This window comes from Vanacampus margaritifer, chromosome 12, assembly GCF_051991255.1.
Source record: "Vanacampus margaritifer isolate UIUO_Vmar chromosome 12, RoL_Vmar_1.0, whole genome shotgun sequence".
Lineage (NCBI taxonomy): Eukaryota > Metazoa > Chordata > Actinopteri > Syngnathiformes > Syngnathidae > Vanacampus > Vanacampus margaritifer.
The window spans coordinates 8,196,705-8,214,840 of record NC_135443.1 but is presented as its reverse complement, the minus strand read 5'-3'; the positions used below and the strand labels follow the sequence as shown (position 1 = coordinate 8,214,840).

The following is an 18,136-nucleotide window of genomic DNA, read 5'->3' as shown; positions in this document are numbered from 1 at the left end:
TCTGCATAAGCCTGATAACCGATCCTGCTGATTGGAATCAGCTTATGTTGGAAGAGGGAAACCTCCAAAACCTGCAGGAGTAGGGCCCTCGAGGAGCGGAGTTTGACACCACTGTATTACACAATAGGGATTTTGAATGGCACGCAACAATTAAAAATCCATGTTCCAAATATTTGCATAATTTCTATCCTGACACTCTAAAAACTGTTGGGTCAAAAAGAACCCAACTATGGGTCGAAAATGGACCGATCCTCTACTTGGGTCGATTTAACCCAACTTTGAGTCAAGAAATGGGTCATTAGATTCAACTGCGCTGCAGGAGGGAAACATGGAAAAACGGGCTCTCGAGGACCGGACTTGGGCACCAGTCTATTACACCATAGGTGTCAAACTCCAGTCCTCGAGGGCCGGAGTGCTGCAGGTTTTGGATGTTTCCCTTCTCCAACACAGCTGATATATGACCAGCTCATCAGCAAGCTCTGCATAAGCCTGATAACCGATCCTGCTGATTGGAATCAGCTTGTGTTGGAAGAGGGAAACCTCCAAAACCTGCAGGAGTAGGGCCCTCGAGGACCAGAGTTTGACACCACTGTATTACACAATAGGGATTTTGAATGGCATGTAACATACAATTAAAAATCCATGTTCCAAATATTTGCATCATTTCTATCCTGACACTCTAAAAACTGTTGGGTCAAAAATAATCCAACTATGGGTCGAAAATGGACCGATCCTCTACTTGGGTCGATTTAACCCAACTTTGAGTCAAGAAATGGGTCATTAGATTCAACTGCGCTGCAGGAGGGAAACATGGAAAAACGGGCTCTCGAGGACCGGACTGGGGCACCACTCTATTACACCATAGGTGTCAAACTCCGGTCCTCGAGGGGCGGAGTCCTGCAGGTTTTGGATGTTTCTCTTCGCCAACACAGCTGATATATGACCAGCTCATCAGCAAGCTCTGCATAAGCCCGATAACCGATCCTGCTGATTGGAATCAGCTTGTGTTTGAAGAGGGAAACCTCCGAAACCTGCAGGACTCCGGCCCTCGAGGACCGGAGTTTGACACCACTGTATTACACAATAGGGATTTTGAATGGCACGCAACATACAATTAAAAATCCATGTCCCAAATATTCACATCATTTCTATCCTGACTCTCTAAAAACTGTTGGGTCAAAAATAACCCAACTATGGGTCCGAAAATGGACCGATCCTCTACTTGGGTCGATTTAACCCAATTTTGAGTCAAGAAATGGGTCTTTCGGCGTAACTCATAAATATTGATCAGATCCTTTACTTGGGTCCAAAAATTGGGTTATTTTCTATAAAACAACCCAGACAGTTGGGTCAAATTGATCCATAACGTGGATCGGTCCATTTTTTGATCCATAATTGGGTTACTTTTAACCCAACTGTATATTCTGACCAGAACAGTAAACTGAGCATGACTCGGACTTCACAGCATTTTCATTGTAAAAGAGCTCCAATGTTATTATTGTTGCTCGGCATGCAGAACTTCTACTTACTGAACCTTTTTACCGAGCCACGCAAACTGCCATCCATCCCATAATCCTCTGTTTTCTGTGCTCACAGAGACAAAAAAATGACCACATGAAGAGTTGAACTCCAGTAACTTCCTCGCGCGCGCTCTCTCACTCGGTCACATTTTGCATCTATTAATAGATTGTCCATTCACTGGAAACAAAGGTTAGGTGCTGGACAGCTGCTGAGTACATCTCGCAGACTCGCACCGCTACTAGATAACGATCTTGCGTAATGGTAATACTTGTGGTTGATGATAAAAACTCTAGTCTGGTATGGTTTGGCAGACTAAAATGTGACTTGATAGGAGCTTCTGTCAAAGCGTGCCGTCACACAGATGCTCTTCATGGCATTTCCCATTTGGTGTTAGCATTAGCATTAAACTTAACTCATTCACTGCCATTGATGGCTATAGACGTCAGAAATTCATTTGAACTATTTCTATTAGTTTTTTTTTTTTCACTTTTGTTAACAATTGTATTAAAATCTAGATTTATTTTTGTACATTTAGAACAGATATAACATTTGTGATTAATCGTGAGTTAACTAGTGAAGTCATGTGATTAATTACGGAAACAATTTAATCGCCTGACGCCCCTCATTTTTAATAATGTTTTCGTCTTCTTCTTCTTTTCTTTTTTTAAAAGTAATTTTAATTATTATTATTTTTTAAATAATATTTTCTTCTTTTTTTAAAAAAAGAAGAAGAACATTTTAATAAAAATTAGGGCAATTAAATTTTTTAATCATAATTAATCACATGACTTCACTAGCTAACTCACAATTAATCACAAATTTGATATCTGTTCTAAATGTACAATATTTTTTTCCTAGGTTTTCATACTCTTGTTAACAAAAGAGGGAAAAATGTTAAAATAATAGAAATAGTTCAAAAGAATTTTTGACGTATATAGCCGTCAATGGCAGTGAATGAGTTAAAGGCTAAGCAATGTCCATGGATGACGCAGTTGTCTATGCATCTGGCAAGATACCACAAACAGTGGCTCACTCATAATCAGTTGGTCTCGTTTCATTTACATTTACAAAATGAAAAAAAAAAAAAGCATAGAACCATATGTTTCAATTCTGGGACTTTGTCCCTTTTTGAAAACTCATACACAAATTCCCTGGGGTTTTGAATATACTAAAGTCGGCAAGATCAAACTCCAAGATGTCCGCTCCGCCCAACATCGCAGCCTGTCGCGCTTAATGACTGATTTCCTTTTTTGTCCTCGCACCTCTTAAGTGTCATTCTGTCACGTACTGCAGGACAAGTGAGGTTTTGTGACAATGCACAAATATTTTTTTTATTTGTTATTTTTTTCTGGAGACAACGCACAAATATAATGCAAAGTATTTCAGAGCTTATTGGTACTGAGGCAATTTGAACAACATTTGAGCAAACCTTGAAAAAAATGGCTTCTGTTTTTCAAACCTATTTGACCATCAATTTGTTGTGCATAGGCAGTGTTGGGGAATCCGGGTCGGGAACGTAAAAAAACCCTGAAACTGTTTTAATTTTGGTTCACAGTCTTAAAGGCCCTGTATGGGAAACCATAACTATGTGTGGCAATAAAAAAAAAGAGTTTGATATCACTGCATTAGTTCATTTAAAAATATATATTTCGATTGAAGAAAAGGCCACATCATCAAATCATAGGAGAAGAAATGTATCCAAGTACAACTGTATTCTTTTTTGTTTGGGGAAAAAAGCACTTTGCAACCTGGTGAAGATTTCTATTTCAACCCTTGATGAGAATTTTTCACCTCGGCATAGTCATTTCAATCTTTGTATTTTTTTTTAACCAATTGATTTACAAAGTCACATGTTCGTGGAACGTATCACCAACAAAAAGTGAGTGAAGTATGTTGAACACAATAAGATGCACTCGAATAACAAATTTTAGTCCCATCCATAAATGGATCCGTTTTAGTTTGAAGGTCAACTGCATAGAATTGCACGCATGGACTATAATTACATAACATTAAGTTTTAGTCAAGTGTTGACCTTTTGACAGTATTGGGTCAAATAATTACTTGTTTGGTTTACAGCTTTTGCGTTCAAAATGGATAACATTCCAAAATTAGTTAGCGCTTACTGTTGGCGCTAAAAGGCAAGTGAAATGTAATATAATCGGGTAATATAATTTTAATGATGGCAGCAGTGCGACCCTTGAAAAATTCTCCGTTATGTGATATCGAGAAACTTTCTTTTATAGAAACAAAGCATTTGTAATGGAATATTTATAGTCATAATAATGTACCAGCTATAAGATAATACATTTTAAGTTTATTTAAAAATACTCACATTTCGTATGAAAAAAGATCATATATAATTCAAATCTATTAAATAGAAAGAAGTCAGTCAGAACACAAACAATGCGCAGACGGGGAATGCAGCAAGAGAATGAGACTCGGAAGAGTGCAATGTTCAGATACATTTGAAGGGTTTTGCAATTTGGGGAAATTGCCAGAAACCTAACCAGGGAAAAAAAAAAAAAATCAATAATGTTATCGATTGAATCAGAGAACTTTTTTTTTGCTGCTGTTCTCGGGGAGATGTGTGCGTGTGCGTGTGCGTGCGTGCGTGTGTGGTTTCAGAGTCTCTCGTGGCCCAGTCCAGTCAATCCACACTCACTGTGTGTGTGCTGATGTTTGGCCTGTTACCGTCTCCACACAATAGTTTGGCTTTTCAGAGGGAGTGAAGCCCGGAAGGCAAACACACCGGTACGAACCCACTGTGTTGATGCATCTTGCGTTTTTGCACAGTGACATGCGCTCGTTGAGTTCCGAACACTCGTTCACATCTGGGGTGGGGGTGGGGGTGGGGGTGGGGTGCAAGCGAAGAGAGACGCTTCAGTCATAACTTACATATATGAACGTCATTTCACATTTTGGTGGAATGACGCTGTTCAGTGTGTTTGTGTTGAACTGCTGTCTTACCAACGCAGGCCATGCGGGGCGGGTCCAGCGTGTAACCGTCGAAGCACTCACAGGTGTAACCCTCTTGGACTCGAACACATCGGCCGTTTTCACAGCCGTTCAGTATCCCGCACTCCTCCGCTCGCAAGCCCTCAAATGCCTTGAATGGATCTGTCACATATATGATGACAAAATTTTTATTTTTTTTTATTAACTCATTAACTGCCATTGACGGCGAAAGACGTCAAAAGTTCATTTGAACTATTGCTATTAGTTTCACATTTTTTCCACTTTTGTTAAGAAGAGTATGAAAACCTAGAAAAAAATATAATACATTTAGAACAGATATAAAATTGGTGATTAATTGTGAGTTAACTATTGAAGTCATGCGATTAATTATAATTAAAAAAAAAACTAATCATCTGACGCCTTATTTTTTAAATAATATTTGTTTTCTTTTTTTTAAATTAGGGGCATCAGGTGATTATTTTTTTAAATTGTAATTAACCAAATGACTTCACTAGTTAACTCAAGAGTGATCACAAATTTTATATCTGTTCTAAATGTACAATACATTTTTTTCTAGGTTTTCATACTCTTGTTAATAAAAGTGGAAAAAATGTGAAACTAAGAAGAAAAGATTATTAAAAATTAGGGGCGTCAGGCGATTAAATTTTTTCCGTAATTAATCGCATGACTTCACTAGTTAACTCACGATTAATCACAAATTTGATATCCGTTCTAAATGTACAAAAATAAATCTAGGTTTTAATATAATTGTTAACAACTTATAGAAATAGTTCAAATTAATTTTTGACGTCTATAGCCTCCAATGGCAGTGAATGAGTTAATGCTATTAGGACTGCCTGAAATTTGGTTGTCGGTATGAGTCGAAGCAGAATTTGAAAATTGCATTCTACTACATTACGGTTTTTAAAAATCCGAATAAAAGAATATTTGTGTTTCAAAATCTGAGTATTGGCAATATTCGGATTTTAAAAGGGTTATTGCCGGCAACTAAACAAGCTCATTCACACTCACAGTCACACTGTTGGAATATTTTGAATCTTCAATGAGCTTAACATGCATGTGTGGAATGTGGGCAGAACCGGAGAAAAAAAAGAAAGAAGCAAGCACACTACAAGGAGACCATATTAACTCCAAAGTGAATAGCCGGATCTGAGATTCAAACCCTTTTTTTTTTAAATTCAGATGTTCAACAAAAACACAAACTGTCAAGTCAGCACAACAATAACTGCAATTACATTTTAGGTTTAAATCCGAAAGTGATTATAGCAAAAATGTTGTCCATTATTGTCTTTGTCAATTTCATAATTTTTTCAGTTTTCAGGCTTGATTTTAAATGTACTAGATTAATTTTAATATTACTTTATGGCTATGCAAAAATTGTTGTTTACTTTAATACAAAATACTTTTTTAAATTTCTTTAATTATTATTATTATTTTTTTAAACGATAAAAACTAAACCTAATACTAAAACTAATAAAAAACTAAAAGGGCGATACAAAAAAAAAAGATCTGATCAAAATTGAAGAACCGACTAAAAACTCACTAAAACAACTCTGAATTTAAAAAGCAAAACTCAAAATGAAAAGAAAAAGAAAAGTATCATGAAAAATCAGGGTGAGAAAGTATACTCTGCATGGATCTTCAGTTTGTTAAGGGACAATTGAGCGTAGGATATTGTCTGGGAATACAGCCAATGCCACTTGAAAAAAAATCTATGTGCACGTCACTGCACTAGCAATGACTACTGATTATTTGTGATGGCTGGCTAATGATATTTGACCGTGACTGATTGAGACAGATTTGGTCAGATCTTAATGGCTGATAAGGAACGTCAGCAAACTGCAACATCACTTACACAAGATGGCAGCAAAGCACTCGACAACTTTTTGGTCACGTTTGTGGCCAGAGGGAAAGAAAGCTGCATGCTAACTCGGTCCCTTCTAAACATTCATCGAGTGCTCAGTGGAAGCACTCAGATAAAACTATAAAGTAGACACACATAAGATGGCTGAGTGTGTGTAACAGGAACAGGTACAGCTACATTTGATTGTGATCCCAGAAACGGAATATTGTTTACATTCAAGATTGAGAAGTAATGAAATACTATGTATATTATATCCCCAAAATGTCACTGCAATTACTTTTAATGCATTAAGTAAGGAGCTAGGAAATACATTATGTCAATGGGATGGCCCCACAAAGATAGTACCGCAAATTTGTGTGTGTGTGTGTGAGTGAATGAGACGGGCGTGGGGGGTTTAAAACTAACTGAAAAGGTTTCCTGACCCAGTTGTCTTCTTTTTCAATTACACTTGGAACAAATGTGGCAATGTCCAAAAAATGATCGATCCATCCATCCATCCATCCATCCATCTATCTACTCTATCTATCTATCTATCTATCTATCTATCTATCTATCTATCTATCTATCTATCTATCTATCTATCTATCTATCTATCTATCTATCTATCTATCCATCCATCCATCCATCCATCCATCCATCTATCTAGCTAGCTATTTTGCTATCTCACCATCCATCCATCCAGTATGTCTGCATCACAATTCTTTTGTTTTAAATTAGAATTTTGGAAAATCCGGCTTCTTCATGCATTCCATAAATCATATTGATATTTAATTTCTTCTTCTTTTTTTTTTTACCGGAGCAATTTGAAAGTAATTAAAAGTAACTCACACTGGTGTGTGAATGGTGCTATATAAATAGGATGCATGACTATTATTATTAGTAATCTAGTTATATTATAATGGTACTTGGATTACATTTTTAAAGTAACCCTCACAACCCGGTTTACATTTATTGAGTAAAAAGACTCAAGTCGAAAATTTTGTCTTTATGATTTTCTTCTTGTACAAAAACAAAATGAAACTACTTACATTCCTCATTGTCATAAAATGGCAAAGCAGGATGCTCCTCAGGTGATGGTGAATAATCTGGGCTGACTTCATATTCATGGACTGGACCGGCGACAAGGGCATCGCGGCCGTAAGGATGCCGCCCGGCAAGGTTGCACATGGACGCATAATCACCTAGAAAGCAAAAAAAAAAAGAAAAAGACAGAAATAACAGGCTGCTACGTCAGCGCTTACAAATATGGGCGCGCTGTCACGGGTACCTTTTAGACTGAGCAAAAGCTGGATGCTCGTTCGAAAGTGGATTACATTTGTCAATCAAGCAAAATTGAATTTGGAATCGTGACTGCCACCTGTGGCCGAAAAATGAAACTACACACCCGCTTCTTCACGTACACAACGCGCACATGATGTCACATCCACAGACAGAGGGCGGGAAATTCGAACCCGAATCCAGTCTGAAAACTATTGCAGATGACTGGTACAAGATCCAGGATGAACCAAAAAGGTCTTTTGATGGGTCCATTTTGTAATTAATGTGCAGTAAGATAATAAATCACAGATCATGGGGCATGGTTTAATTTGGACCTGCGCCACATAGCTGTAAAAATGTACTGTTTATGACATTGTATACCGTACCTGTGTTTTTGGGCGGGCATAAGGCACAGTCCATCCCCCAGGCCTCTCCAAAGAGACAGCAGCACTCTGTGAATGTTGTCTTCCTGTCGTGACCCAGCGGCAGAGTGCATGTCATGGATTCTGTCACCTTCTGCCAGCAGATACCCTGGAAGTCTGTCTGGCCCACCTCATGTTGGTCTGGGGGGCAGGGACAAAAACACATGTTAGGGGAGACCGGGGCTAGATGTATCACTTTTTTACTTTTATATATTTCTTGGAATCAATCATCAAATATAAACAAAATGTATACCAGATGAAAGACCAAAGTCATAGGTATATATATTTTTTTATTCATTTCATTGTCATACTTTGTGTCGGTGCAGAATTTTAAGGCATCAAATAGAGGGAGTGAACATGTGACATGTTGCCCCACCAGGGTAAGTTGTCACACTATATGGGGTAAGATGTCACATTGGATTTTGCAACTGATAAAACAAGGACACATTTATCCTTTGTCTCCTTTTTTTGTTTTGTTTGTTTTTACAGCCAGAAATATTGTTTATCATTGATCTTGAAAATTTACCATAGTCGTTGAGCAAACTTTAACCCACAATTTTATGAAATAGTTTCTCAGGAACTTCTGGCAAGTAGGTCAAAGCTCTCAGCCTCAAAGGCCTGTTTTGCTTGCCTTAAACTGGAAATTTGAGATTAAATTGAATTTAATCAAACAAAAACATTTTGGTTAATGGATGGATGGTTCATCATGAAACTTAAATCAGTGCTGACATGTGAGCATACTGTAGTTCCAACAACTGGAAAATTCATTTTTAAACAATGAAACAAATCCCGGCTAACTAATTTCCTCACTCTCCAGATTCATCATCTGAAGAACAATTCTGGCATACGTAAACAGAGTTTTCACAGGTGCATTTTTCACTGGCCCATACTTTGCATATGTGACAACAAACCCCCAAATGACTGAGACAAGTTGCCCCAAACTACCATGTTGGCTAATACTTGCGCTCGTTTAAAGTTATCTTAAAACAGAGCAGAGACTGACGCAAGACATGATGCCTGAATCTCTCCTCTAACGAGTCCACATGATTTGCTGCTAGAATTTGTCTATGTACGACGCCTGTTTTAAAATATATGAAGGTGAACATTTTCACTTTGGGTTGCGCAAAACAGATAACTGGCACTCATCTCAGCTCACAATGTGTTATCCTCTTCTCAGACAGTACACAACCCTTGACCATTTATACAAAGAAAAATAGTATTACACTTTTTCGTCGCGCCCTCTGGTGGAGAAGAAATTTGCAATGTGACAACTTACCCACGGTATCCCTATTTCTTCTGAACATAGATCCAAAATATGTGCACAAAAGCATTTGATAATTATTGTTGTAAGATTTTTTTTTTGTCTCACCTGCTATGTCAGGAACAAAGATGCAGCTGTTACTGTTGGGATCCAGCACCATAGGATGATTACAGAAACAAACATATGAGCCTTCGGTGTTCAAACACTGAGCTCCAACACACACCGACTCATCAAGGCATTCATTTATGTCTACCAGAAAAGAATCAGAGACAAAACAAAACTTGCATTATTTTGTGAAACAACTTCACACACTATTTTTTTATTTATTTTTGGGGGGAAATCATGACATGACTGAAGTTATGTATGGTCTAATATAATATCATCCTCGAGAAATCCAGATTATCAGTTTCTTCATTACCAATCATCAACCAATCATTCTAAAAAAAATTTTTATTGGGCCATATGTCTATATGTTAAGTTGTTGTAATGTATGTTTAGTGTTAACCATGTTCACTGTATATCTCACTGTTTACAAAAAAGAAAATATAAATAAAATGTTTAACCCTGGAGAACCCAAGAACCCTTTTCTTCTTTTGAAAATTATGAATTATACATTAAATGACTGCTATGAATTCACTGAACACCAAAATATATGTTTTTTCAATTTATTCCCTAATGTAGGATTAGGGCGAAATTTGACCCTTTGGGATTTAGGGGTATTATTTCGAAAACTCTAATAACAAAAACTGTCAGTAAACTATTTAGATTTTAAGAAAAATAATCAATTAAATACACAGCTACATTGAACAATATAATTGTTTTTGTTTTATTTGCTGCATTTTAGCCATCTTGTCACCACCACTCTGGCTCATGTAAGTGCAATATTCATCCACTAGATGGCCCCATGCAGGGGTCAGAAGTGGCACTCTGGACTTTTGAAGTTAAATTTGTAAAAAAAAAAAAAAGGTCTTTGTTATTTGAGTAGCAGAATTTATAGGGGCCAAATTTGACCCCGTGGGTTCTCCAGGGTTTAATAAAAAAACAAACAATCAATCAATCTATCCATCGCTTATCCATTGAGCTGTAGTTTATCCGGCTGACTTTGGGCGAGTGGTGGGCCAAAAGGCCAATCACATTCACAGTCACACATTTGAGATTTGAACCCCCGAACCTTTGACTGTATCACAGCTGTAAAATCTCATAGAGTGTATTGGAGGAAAAGAGTTTATTGCACACCTCTGCACTCCAGTTTGGTGGGGTCGTAGTCCTGCCCCGTCTTGCAGTAACACTCGTAACCGCCCACAGTGTCCTGACAGAAGCCTCCTTTGCACACCTCCTGGCCAAACAATGTGCACTCGTCTGCATCTGGAAAAAGCACCTCAATTATTACAATATGCAACTTGCTTGATGTGGGTTTTGCGAAATGTTTACGTGAAAGAATTGTCATGGTAACAATCATTTGGAAATTCATCTGGCGTTTTGGTCAAAGATTTGTTTTCTTGACTTACTTTTGTAGCTCTCGGCTGTCGGGGCTTCAAAAAGCAAATCTCCACTTGGGATAAATCCTTTTCCAGATGGACACATTTGGTTGAACTGGTCTGAAATGGGGCAGAAATTTGGACATTAATTCTACCACGCAAAAAAAAAAAAAACCTTGCTTGAAAACATGCTCAACTCGTGGAAATTCGGTGCGCAATATAAGATGTGGAGGGAGGGCAGATGCATCGACATTAGCACCAAAAAAAAGAGAGAATGTGCATCTTCTATGACCCTCGCAGTTCAACAAATTTGATTTAGTTTAATATCATTTTTAAAATAGGGCTATTTTCACCTGATATATTGCATTATTATTTCCAGTCGAGAATACTTACCTGTGCCGTTGACAGGACAAGGATAAATCTCACAGTTGTCACCCCAACCGGCTCCCAGTGTGCAACAGCACTCTTGTAGGGTGACATGACTGGTTAGAACATTCTCGCACAAGTTCTCATCGCTTAGGTGGAAGTAGCACTCTTTATGTTCTGCTGATGACACTGAAAGGCAAAGAGTAGAAAGTCAAGTGTCTTTATTATTAACCCAAGAACACCAAACGTATCACATTAAATACAAGACATTTTGAGCCCTCTATTTCATGAGTATAATATCCCCTCACCCCCATTAAAACCCTGACGTATATAATCTGACACATGCATTGCACGGATAATCCATTAGAGGGCAGCATCACCCATCTGAAGGCTTTTCCAGCGACTTTGCCGGATTGCCCCAATTGAGAAAGGAAAGACACTTATATTTATTAATAATAGTTGGAAATATTATTTCAGATTTTTGGAAATACTAATATGTTTGATATGTCTGTTTATAATAATATTTTTGACAGTTATAAATGTACAAATTTAAAGCACTGTGACCGGATGTATCAAATATGACACAAATCAAAGGTCATATGTTGAAGTTGATTTTCCCCCAAAAATGTTGTTTGTTTGTTCAAAAAGATCAATAAGTACTCCAATAAATAGGGTTAAACGTTGTAATTCACCCAAATTGAGAAAACAAACACAACTGAACATCCATTTGACCTTATGAGCATTTTCTATACAACTACATTTAAATACTTTCTTGGCATTGGGAGGATAGATTAGAAATGATGATCATTCACATTCCAAACATTTCCAGGTCCATCGTTATTTACAAGATGAAAATCATTCACCTGTGGGAACGGGCTCACATCTGGCGACCATGAGATTATACTCTTGGCCGCTGGGACACATGCAGAGGAAGGAACCATCAGTGTTCACGCACTGAGCTTCTCCACAGACACTACTCAGCAGTTCACACTCGTTAACATCTAGAGAGGAGAAAAAGTAAAAAAAAAAATAAAAAAAATTAAGTCAATAAATGCTCACGTTTCTTTGCTTTGTTGTCTGTCATTCAAACACAACTGTAACATGGAAAATCCATATTAGCCATATCATGTGTCATATGTAAGAAACGGCAAAAATGAAACAGAAACAGAAATGTCACTTCAAGGTTAAATTCAGCATTTTTACCATTTTGTATCATATGCATGCATTGAACCACACAAGAACCACAGGCAGGCGTATAGACAAAGTGAAAAGTCAGAGGGCAAATAGGTGGAGCAACGTTGCTGAGTGTGAACATTTCAGCAACTAGTGTTCATAACAAATTTATCTTGAAATGATTTATTATTTACATACATAGCTCAATGGCGTGAACTTGCTCCCTGTTCCTGCAGTTGTCACTTCCTAATAGTGTCCCTTTTGTCAACACGACCTTGACGATAAGTCTGACAAAACTGGCACGTTGTTGATGAGTACGCTGTTGATTATTCCTCCCTCCCATAATAGTAATATACAGTGACTTGCATAAATATTCGCGACCTTCACTTAATTCCAAATTGGATTCCACCCTCAAAATTATGACACAACACCCCATAATGATAAAGTGAAAAACTGTTTGCTAGATACAAATATTTTATGGGCATAAATATTTATACCCTTTAATCAATGCTTAGGTGACTTTATAGCCACTTTCCAAAACGTATCAAATTAATTGAAATTAAATGGTGTACAGTACAGTACTCCAATCAAGTTGTATAAACGTCAAGGATGATGAAAATTACAACAGGATGCTTTCATGTTAATTGAGTTTTTTTTCTTTTTCTCTCTGCCATCCACCGGCTCAGTATCGTACACGCCTCCTTAGCGAGTTGGAATAGTAGCGTTATGTACATCTTTATATCGATTTTCATGTTAGTGCTTTACTGGCATATTAGCATTAGCATTAGCATATTATTAGCATTTGGTTCGTTTATTTACCATAGCTAAGCTTTCGTAGTGTAGTGCGATGGCGTCTTAGGGCCACCTATAAATATATATTTTTTAGAGGGTGGGAGCAGTATTCAGAGAAAAAAAACTCGCAAATTGGCCACTTTATAAAAACTTAGAAACTTACGAGAAATACACGTAGCGTAGCTATAGTCTAATAATGTGAGGATTCGTTGGTGGTTGATGGGACACTGTTTATAAAATGAAAAGGCAGGATGGAGACGGATTCATTCTTAATTTAAACTTTACTCATCATCCACGGCAGCTAGAGTGACAACTTCCTGATCCCCTATCAGCTAATTAACACTAACCAATCAGAAGCTAGCATACTTTAGGTAAATGAAAGTGAATGGCGGAGAGCAGCAGATTCGACACATCAATTTAGCTACTTAAAAAATAAAAAAAAAAGTATGAATGTGCGAATAATAGTTCTGGAAACGTAAATAATATACAAGTAAATATATATTTTAACAAATTAACTTAAATGCTTGATCCTCAGTGTGTGGACCTTCGCAAAGTGAGGCATCTTTGACGCTGGTCGTAACCAACGCTTAAAAAAGCGAATGCTTAACATCATATGATTAATCTCTGGTAAAATAATTACTAGCTCCTTATTTGAAAACCCGACCGAAAAGTATTGGCACAAACATCCGAGTAGTATGCTACGTGTATTTCTTGTAAATTTCTGACCGCCCCCCCCCCTGCCGCAAATCTGCCACTTTATAAAGTTGTAAATGTACCACTTTAAAAAGTCCCAAATTCATGAGTTTTTCTCTCGCACTTTATAAAGTGGCAATTTGCGAGTTTTGCCCCCATACTCTAAAAAATATAGATTCATTTTTGGCCCTAATACGCCGTCGTAGTGTAAACATTATTTAGATCGTAGTTTGCTGTCAATCACAGCCAGCTGTGTGCAAAAAGAGGAATGTGCCAACTAGCATTAATCATCATCAACATCTGGGATGCTCTTTAACAGACACGGCGAGTGGGACCACCAGACGTTCGTATTTTGTCCTTTTGAAACACGTTTGAGTTTAGTTGCCTACTATTTTTGTTATCTCTGCTCTTCTTTGTACTTAACAAACGGACATACATGCGAGGCTTGTGCTCGTTTCCAGAAAATAATACTTGAAATTCATGGAGCGTTCCTAAGGTGGCCGACCTTGATTCAGACCGCCACGGTTAATCTTCCTGCGTTTTTCTTGACAGATTTGTCCTCATGACAGCAGGCCATGGAACCTCTACAGTAATTAAATTGCATGTTTAGATTGAATGTAGGATATTTGAGAAGGAAATGTTGATGGATATTTTACAGGGTGCAACGGGGTAAGCCACAAGAAGACCATGAGAGACTGAAGAGCGAGATTAAGTGGACAATGAAGGGAGGTAAAAATCATGGAAACCAGAAGTGTCAAGGAGAAGAGAGATAGACAGAAAGGAAGGAAGGCAGCTAGACGAGAAGCATTCTAAATGGTTAGCGGTGCACCGCCGCTGCACGATGGTGTGCTTGTTTGTAAGTGAGTCCATCTGTTCTAGCCGCAGTGCAGTGAAGGCTTGGCAGGGACCGAGGCAGCTGGCTGGATCCAATTTAGGTGCGAGCTAGCAGGACTGCCAGATGACAGATGGGAAGTTTGTGTGTTTAAAACACACACTGCATGGAATTAGAGCATTGTGGTGATTACGGTGAAGTCAATTGCCACTGGGATAGCGGTAAGTGGGAAGGTTCATCGCGCCGAAGAGTAAATCAGAGCAGCATGTTTCCAATTAGCTCGGGGGGAAAGCTGCAGCATCCATAACCTCCTACTCCAATGTACAATTTGTAAGCAGTCTGAATAAGAAGCTCTGGATGTTCCGTGTACTAAATCAACAAAAGGACACATCTTACGCAAAAGTTTGCTGATGTGTGAGGAATGATAACCTCAACCCAGACCGAATAAAGTTTTTTTTTTACTGAAAGGTCACTGTAACCAGATCTAGAGATTGTACAGACTAGTTGATTGATTCTAGTACTCTTCAATGACATTTAGAGTGTGACGTCGACTAGTTGCCAATCAAACGTTTTTGGTTGGAGGAGGCCGAGCTGCTTGCAGCAACACATTGCCAAGTGTGCTGGATGAAATTAGTCTGTCACCTTCATTTCGAGCGTCCGTCATTCGGCAATCGGCAAAAGTCGGGACACACGCACGCACACACGCACATACACTTACTCACCCACATTCCAAAAAAAAAAAGGGAGAGCAATGATGATGACATGTCAAATCGGTAAAATTACCGAATGAACAATATTGTGCTCTCCAGAAAAAGAAAAAGAAAAAAAAAAGTCGTGACACCCTTCCGTCATCGTCAGTCCGTCAGTATTGCAAGCCAAACGGTCAAACCGTCGATTGTGCCGCAAAATGAGCGTCTGTCAATGTTTCTGTCATTCGAAGTGGGCATTAGTCAACGTTCCGTCGATCATCAGTCGTCAATCCGTCACCAAAATGGGCCGTTTACATTGACGGACGTCAATGCTTAGTTCTTCAATTTTTCGAAGTTTCCCGTCAATTGTCAACAAAATGGCCGTCCGTCATTGACGGATTGACGGACCTTGCGTCAGTATTGATGGAATGCCCACCTCTGTTAATTCCTCGCTATATCGCGGGGTATTACTCTGGCCTGGCTACTTGTGGATTTCAATCCATCCATCCATCCATTTTCTTAACCGCTTGCCCTCATAAAGGTCGCGGGAAGGAGGGGGTGCTGGAGCCTATCCCAGCTGGCTTCGGGCAGTAGGCGAGGGTGGGTACACCCTGAACTGGTTGCCAGACAATCGCAGGGCATGCGGATTTCAAATGAGAACAAATCACAGTTGCTCCATTTTTGTGATTTCTTACAAGTAAAATGTTTATATCTATTCAAACAAATCTGAGGTCAACTTGTATGATATCTTAAGGCTAGCTGCCGTAAACAAGTAGCCGACCTCCTTCATTTCACTTCACAAGCACCGTAATGGAAGATGCGGCACTCACCCGTACAGCTTCGGCCATCTTGGCTTTCCTGGTAACCCTGGTCGCAGAGGCATCGGAATGAACCCAATCGATTCTCGCAGAAACCATGAGGACTACACAAAGTCTCATTCAGTCCACACTCATCAATATCTGTTGATCAAAAGAGAACTTGTGTATTATTAGATGTGTGTATTGTCTACAAACATATTTCTTAACAGTATGTCACTGTCGACTCGTTACACTGATTCGAATTCCTCCCGTGCCGTCGTCAATCGCGTCATTTACTTCATAACTCCCGAGAATCTGCGTCAACTATAAATGCTTGAATAAGGAAAGTAGTTATAGCTTTGTTTAACATTTATTATAAATATTTTAAGGCTCTAAAACCCCTCACCACACAGTTGATAAACTTTTCTCATCGAGGCATTCGCATTTCTCTCTTTAAACATTCTCAATGTAAATGTTATAAAATAGGCACATTACTGTAAAAAAAAAAAAAAATGAATGCAAAATTGCATTAATAAGAATCAGTGAAAAGTGAACCGCGTTATAGCGAGGGAACACTTATAATTTTTTTGAAATATGTCCTCCTTTTTGACCTTACGGAAGTGGCCACCTTTATCGGTCACCCAGCTCGACGGTTGTAGCTCCGCCTCGGGTGTGATAGCTTCAGGCGGCCACCAGAGGGCTCGGACGCCTTTGCGGCTGGATTCTATAATCGTGTGGATTTAATTGACATTGGATTACGGTATTTCTCTGTAATTTACACGAATGAAGGTGGGGGGTGGGGAAGTAAAATTAATGATGAGAATAATAAACCACCTACATTAGATTAAACAGTGGACAACATTTTGTGGTTTCATCGAAGTAGACACAATTACAGAGCAAATAAGAGCAAGTTTACTTGCATAAGACTAAAAGCAAAAATGTAGCGCTGCGTCTAGACAGTCAGCTCAAAGGCTTTGATTGTTTACCACTTGAAGAATTTCCTTTTGTTACACAAAATACTGGTTTTACTTGAGAAAAAAGGAGCAGCGCTGGCAAAGTGGCTAAAGCTTCTGTACTATTAAGAAAATGTGAGCTGAGGAAAAAAAAAAACTGGTAATTTTCCTTGTCTTATAAACATTTCAGACATTATGAGAATTGAAAGCAAAGTAATAAGCACATAGGATGAGCACATATTCTGGTTTCCATGCTGTGGTTATGTCTGGCTTTTTAACAACTATGAAGAGGAATCAACAGTTCAATTAAATCAATCTTATAATCTTTAAAAGATGTGGAATGGTTTTGGGTTCCCATCACGCTTCTCACTGAGGTTTATTGAAACGCTGACTCAAAAATAATTGTCAGACATTTCCTTCATGTGAAAAAAAAAAACATCCTGAAGAAACATGAATTAGAATCAGCCGATTGACAACTGCGATAAACATCTTTACTGCTTAGCGAACCCGTGTCTTACCATCACAGGAGGGCGTATCGAGACTAGCGGTGAATCCGCTCCCGCACGCACACCGATACGATCCGTCCGTGTTCAGACATTCGCCGTGGGGCGAGCAGAGTTCTGGCTCATCTACGCACTCGTCAACATCTGGAAAGACAAGAAAGAGGACTCCTATTGAGAGGGCGTGCGTGCGTCCATGTGAGTTCTTCATAGACGTCAGAATGTGTCCACACCTGCTAACGGCGCACTGTCATGCTTCAGTGACCCTTGACTAAAGACACAGTGAGAGATTCCTTCACATTTGCTAACCTCTGCAGCTGGTGCCGTCCATCTGTCGGTACCCTTGCGGACAGGTACACGTGTAGGAGCCCATGTTGTTAACACACTCCCCTATGGACTCGCAAGGCTCGTCTTCTTCTGAACACTCGTCCACATCTGCAGCAAGCACAAATCAGTGACAGGTTCACTTTTGGACCAGTTACACAAATTGTTTTGGCGAAAAATATTCATCTACACAACCACTGCAAAAACTGAAATCTTAAGTGAGATATCATTTCTTGAA

At 38.7% G+C, this 18,136-nt stretch overlaps 1 protein-coding gene across 3 annotated transcripts in view; it reads right to left on the bottom strand.

Annotated features, from left to right (window-relative positions):
- Positions 1–3,815: 3,815 nt before the first annotated feature.
- The window catches only part of ltbp1 (latent transforming growth factor beta binding protein 1), a 56,488-nt gene continuing 42,167 nt past the window's right edge, over positions 3,816–18,136 (bottom strand). For all 3 annotated transcript variants that reach the window (XM_077582282.1, XM_077582283.1, XM_077582284.1), the window contains 12 exons: positions 17,884–18,009; positions 17,593–17,721; positions 16,155–16,283; positions 12,009–12,146; positions 11,173–11,334; positions 10,810–10,899; positions 10,538–10,666; positions 9,410–9,550; positions 8,005–8,181; positions 7,390–7,542; positions 4,489–4,638; positions 3,816–4,352 (listed from right to left, as the gene is read on the bottom strand). In XM_077582282.1, coding sequence (XP_077438408.1) covers positions 4,180–4,352; positions 4,489–4,638; positions 7,390–7,542; positions 8,005–8,181; positions 9,410–9,550; positions 10,538–10,666; positions 10,810–10,899; positions 11,173–11,334; positions 12,009–12,146; positions 16,155–16,283; positions 17,593–17,721; positions 17,884–18,009 — 1,697 coding nt within the window. In that variant the 3' untranslated portion in view covers positions 3,816–4,179. The remainder of the gene's footprint in view (positions 4,353–4,488; positions 4,639–7,389; positions 7,543–8,004; positions 8,182–9,409; positions 9,551–10,537; positions 10,667–10,809; positions 10,900–11,172; positions 11,335–12,008; positions 12,147–16,154; positions 16,284–17,592; positions 17,722–17,883; positions 18,010–18,136) is intronic.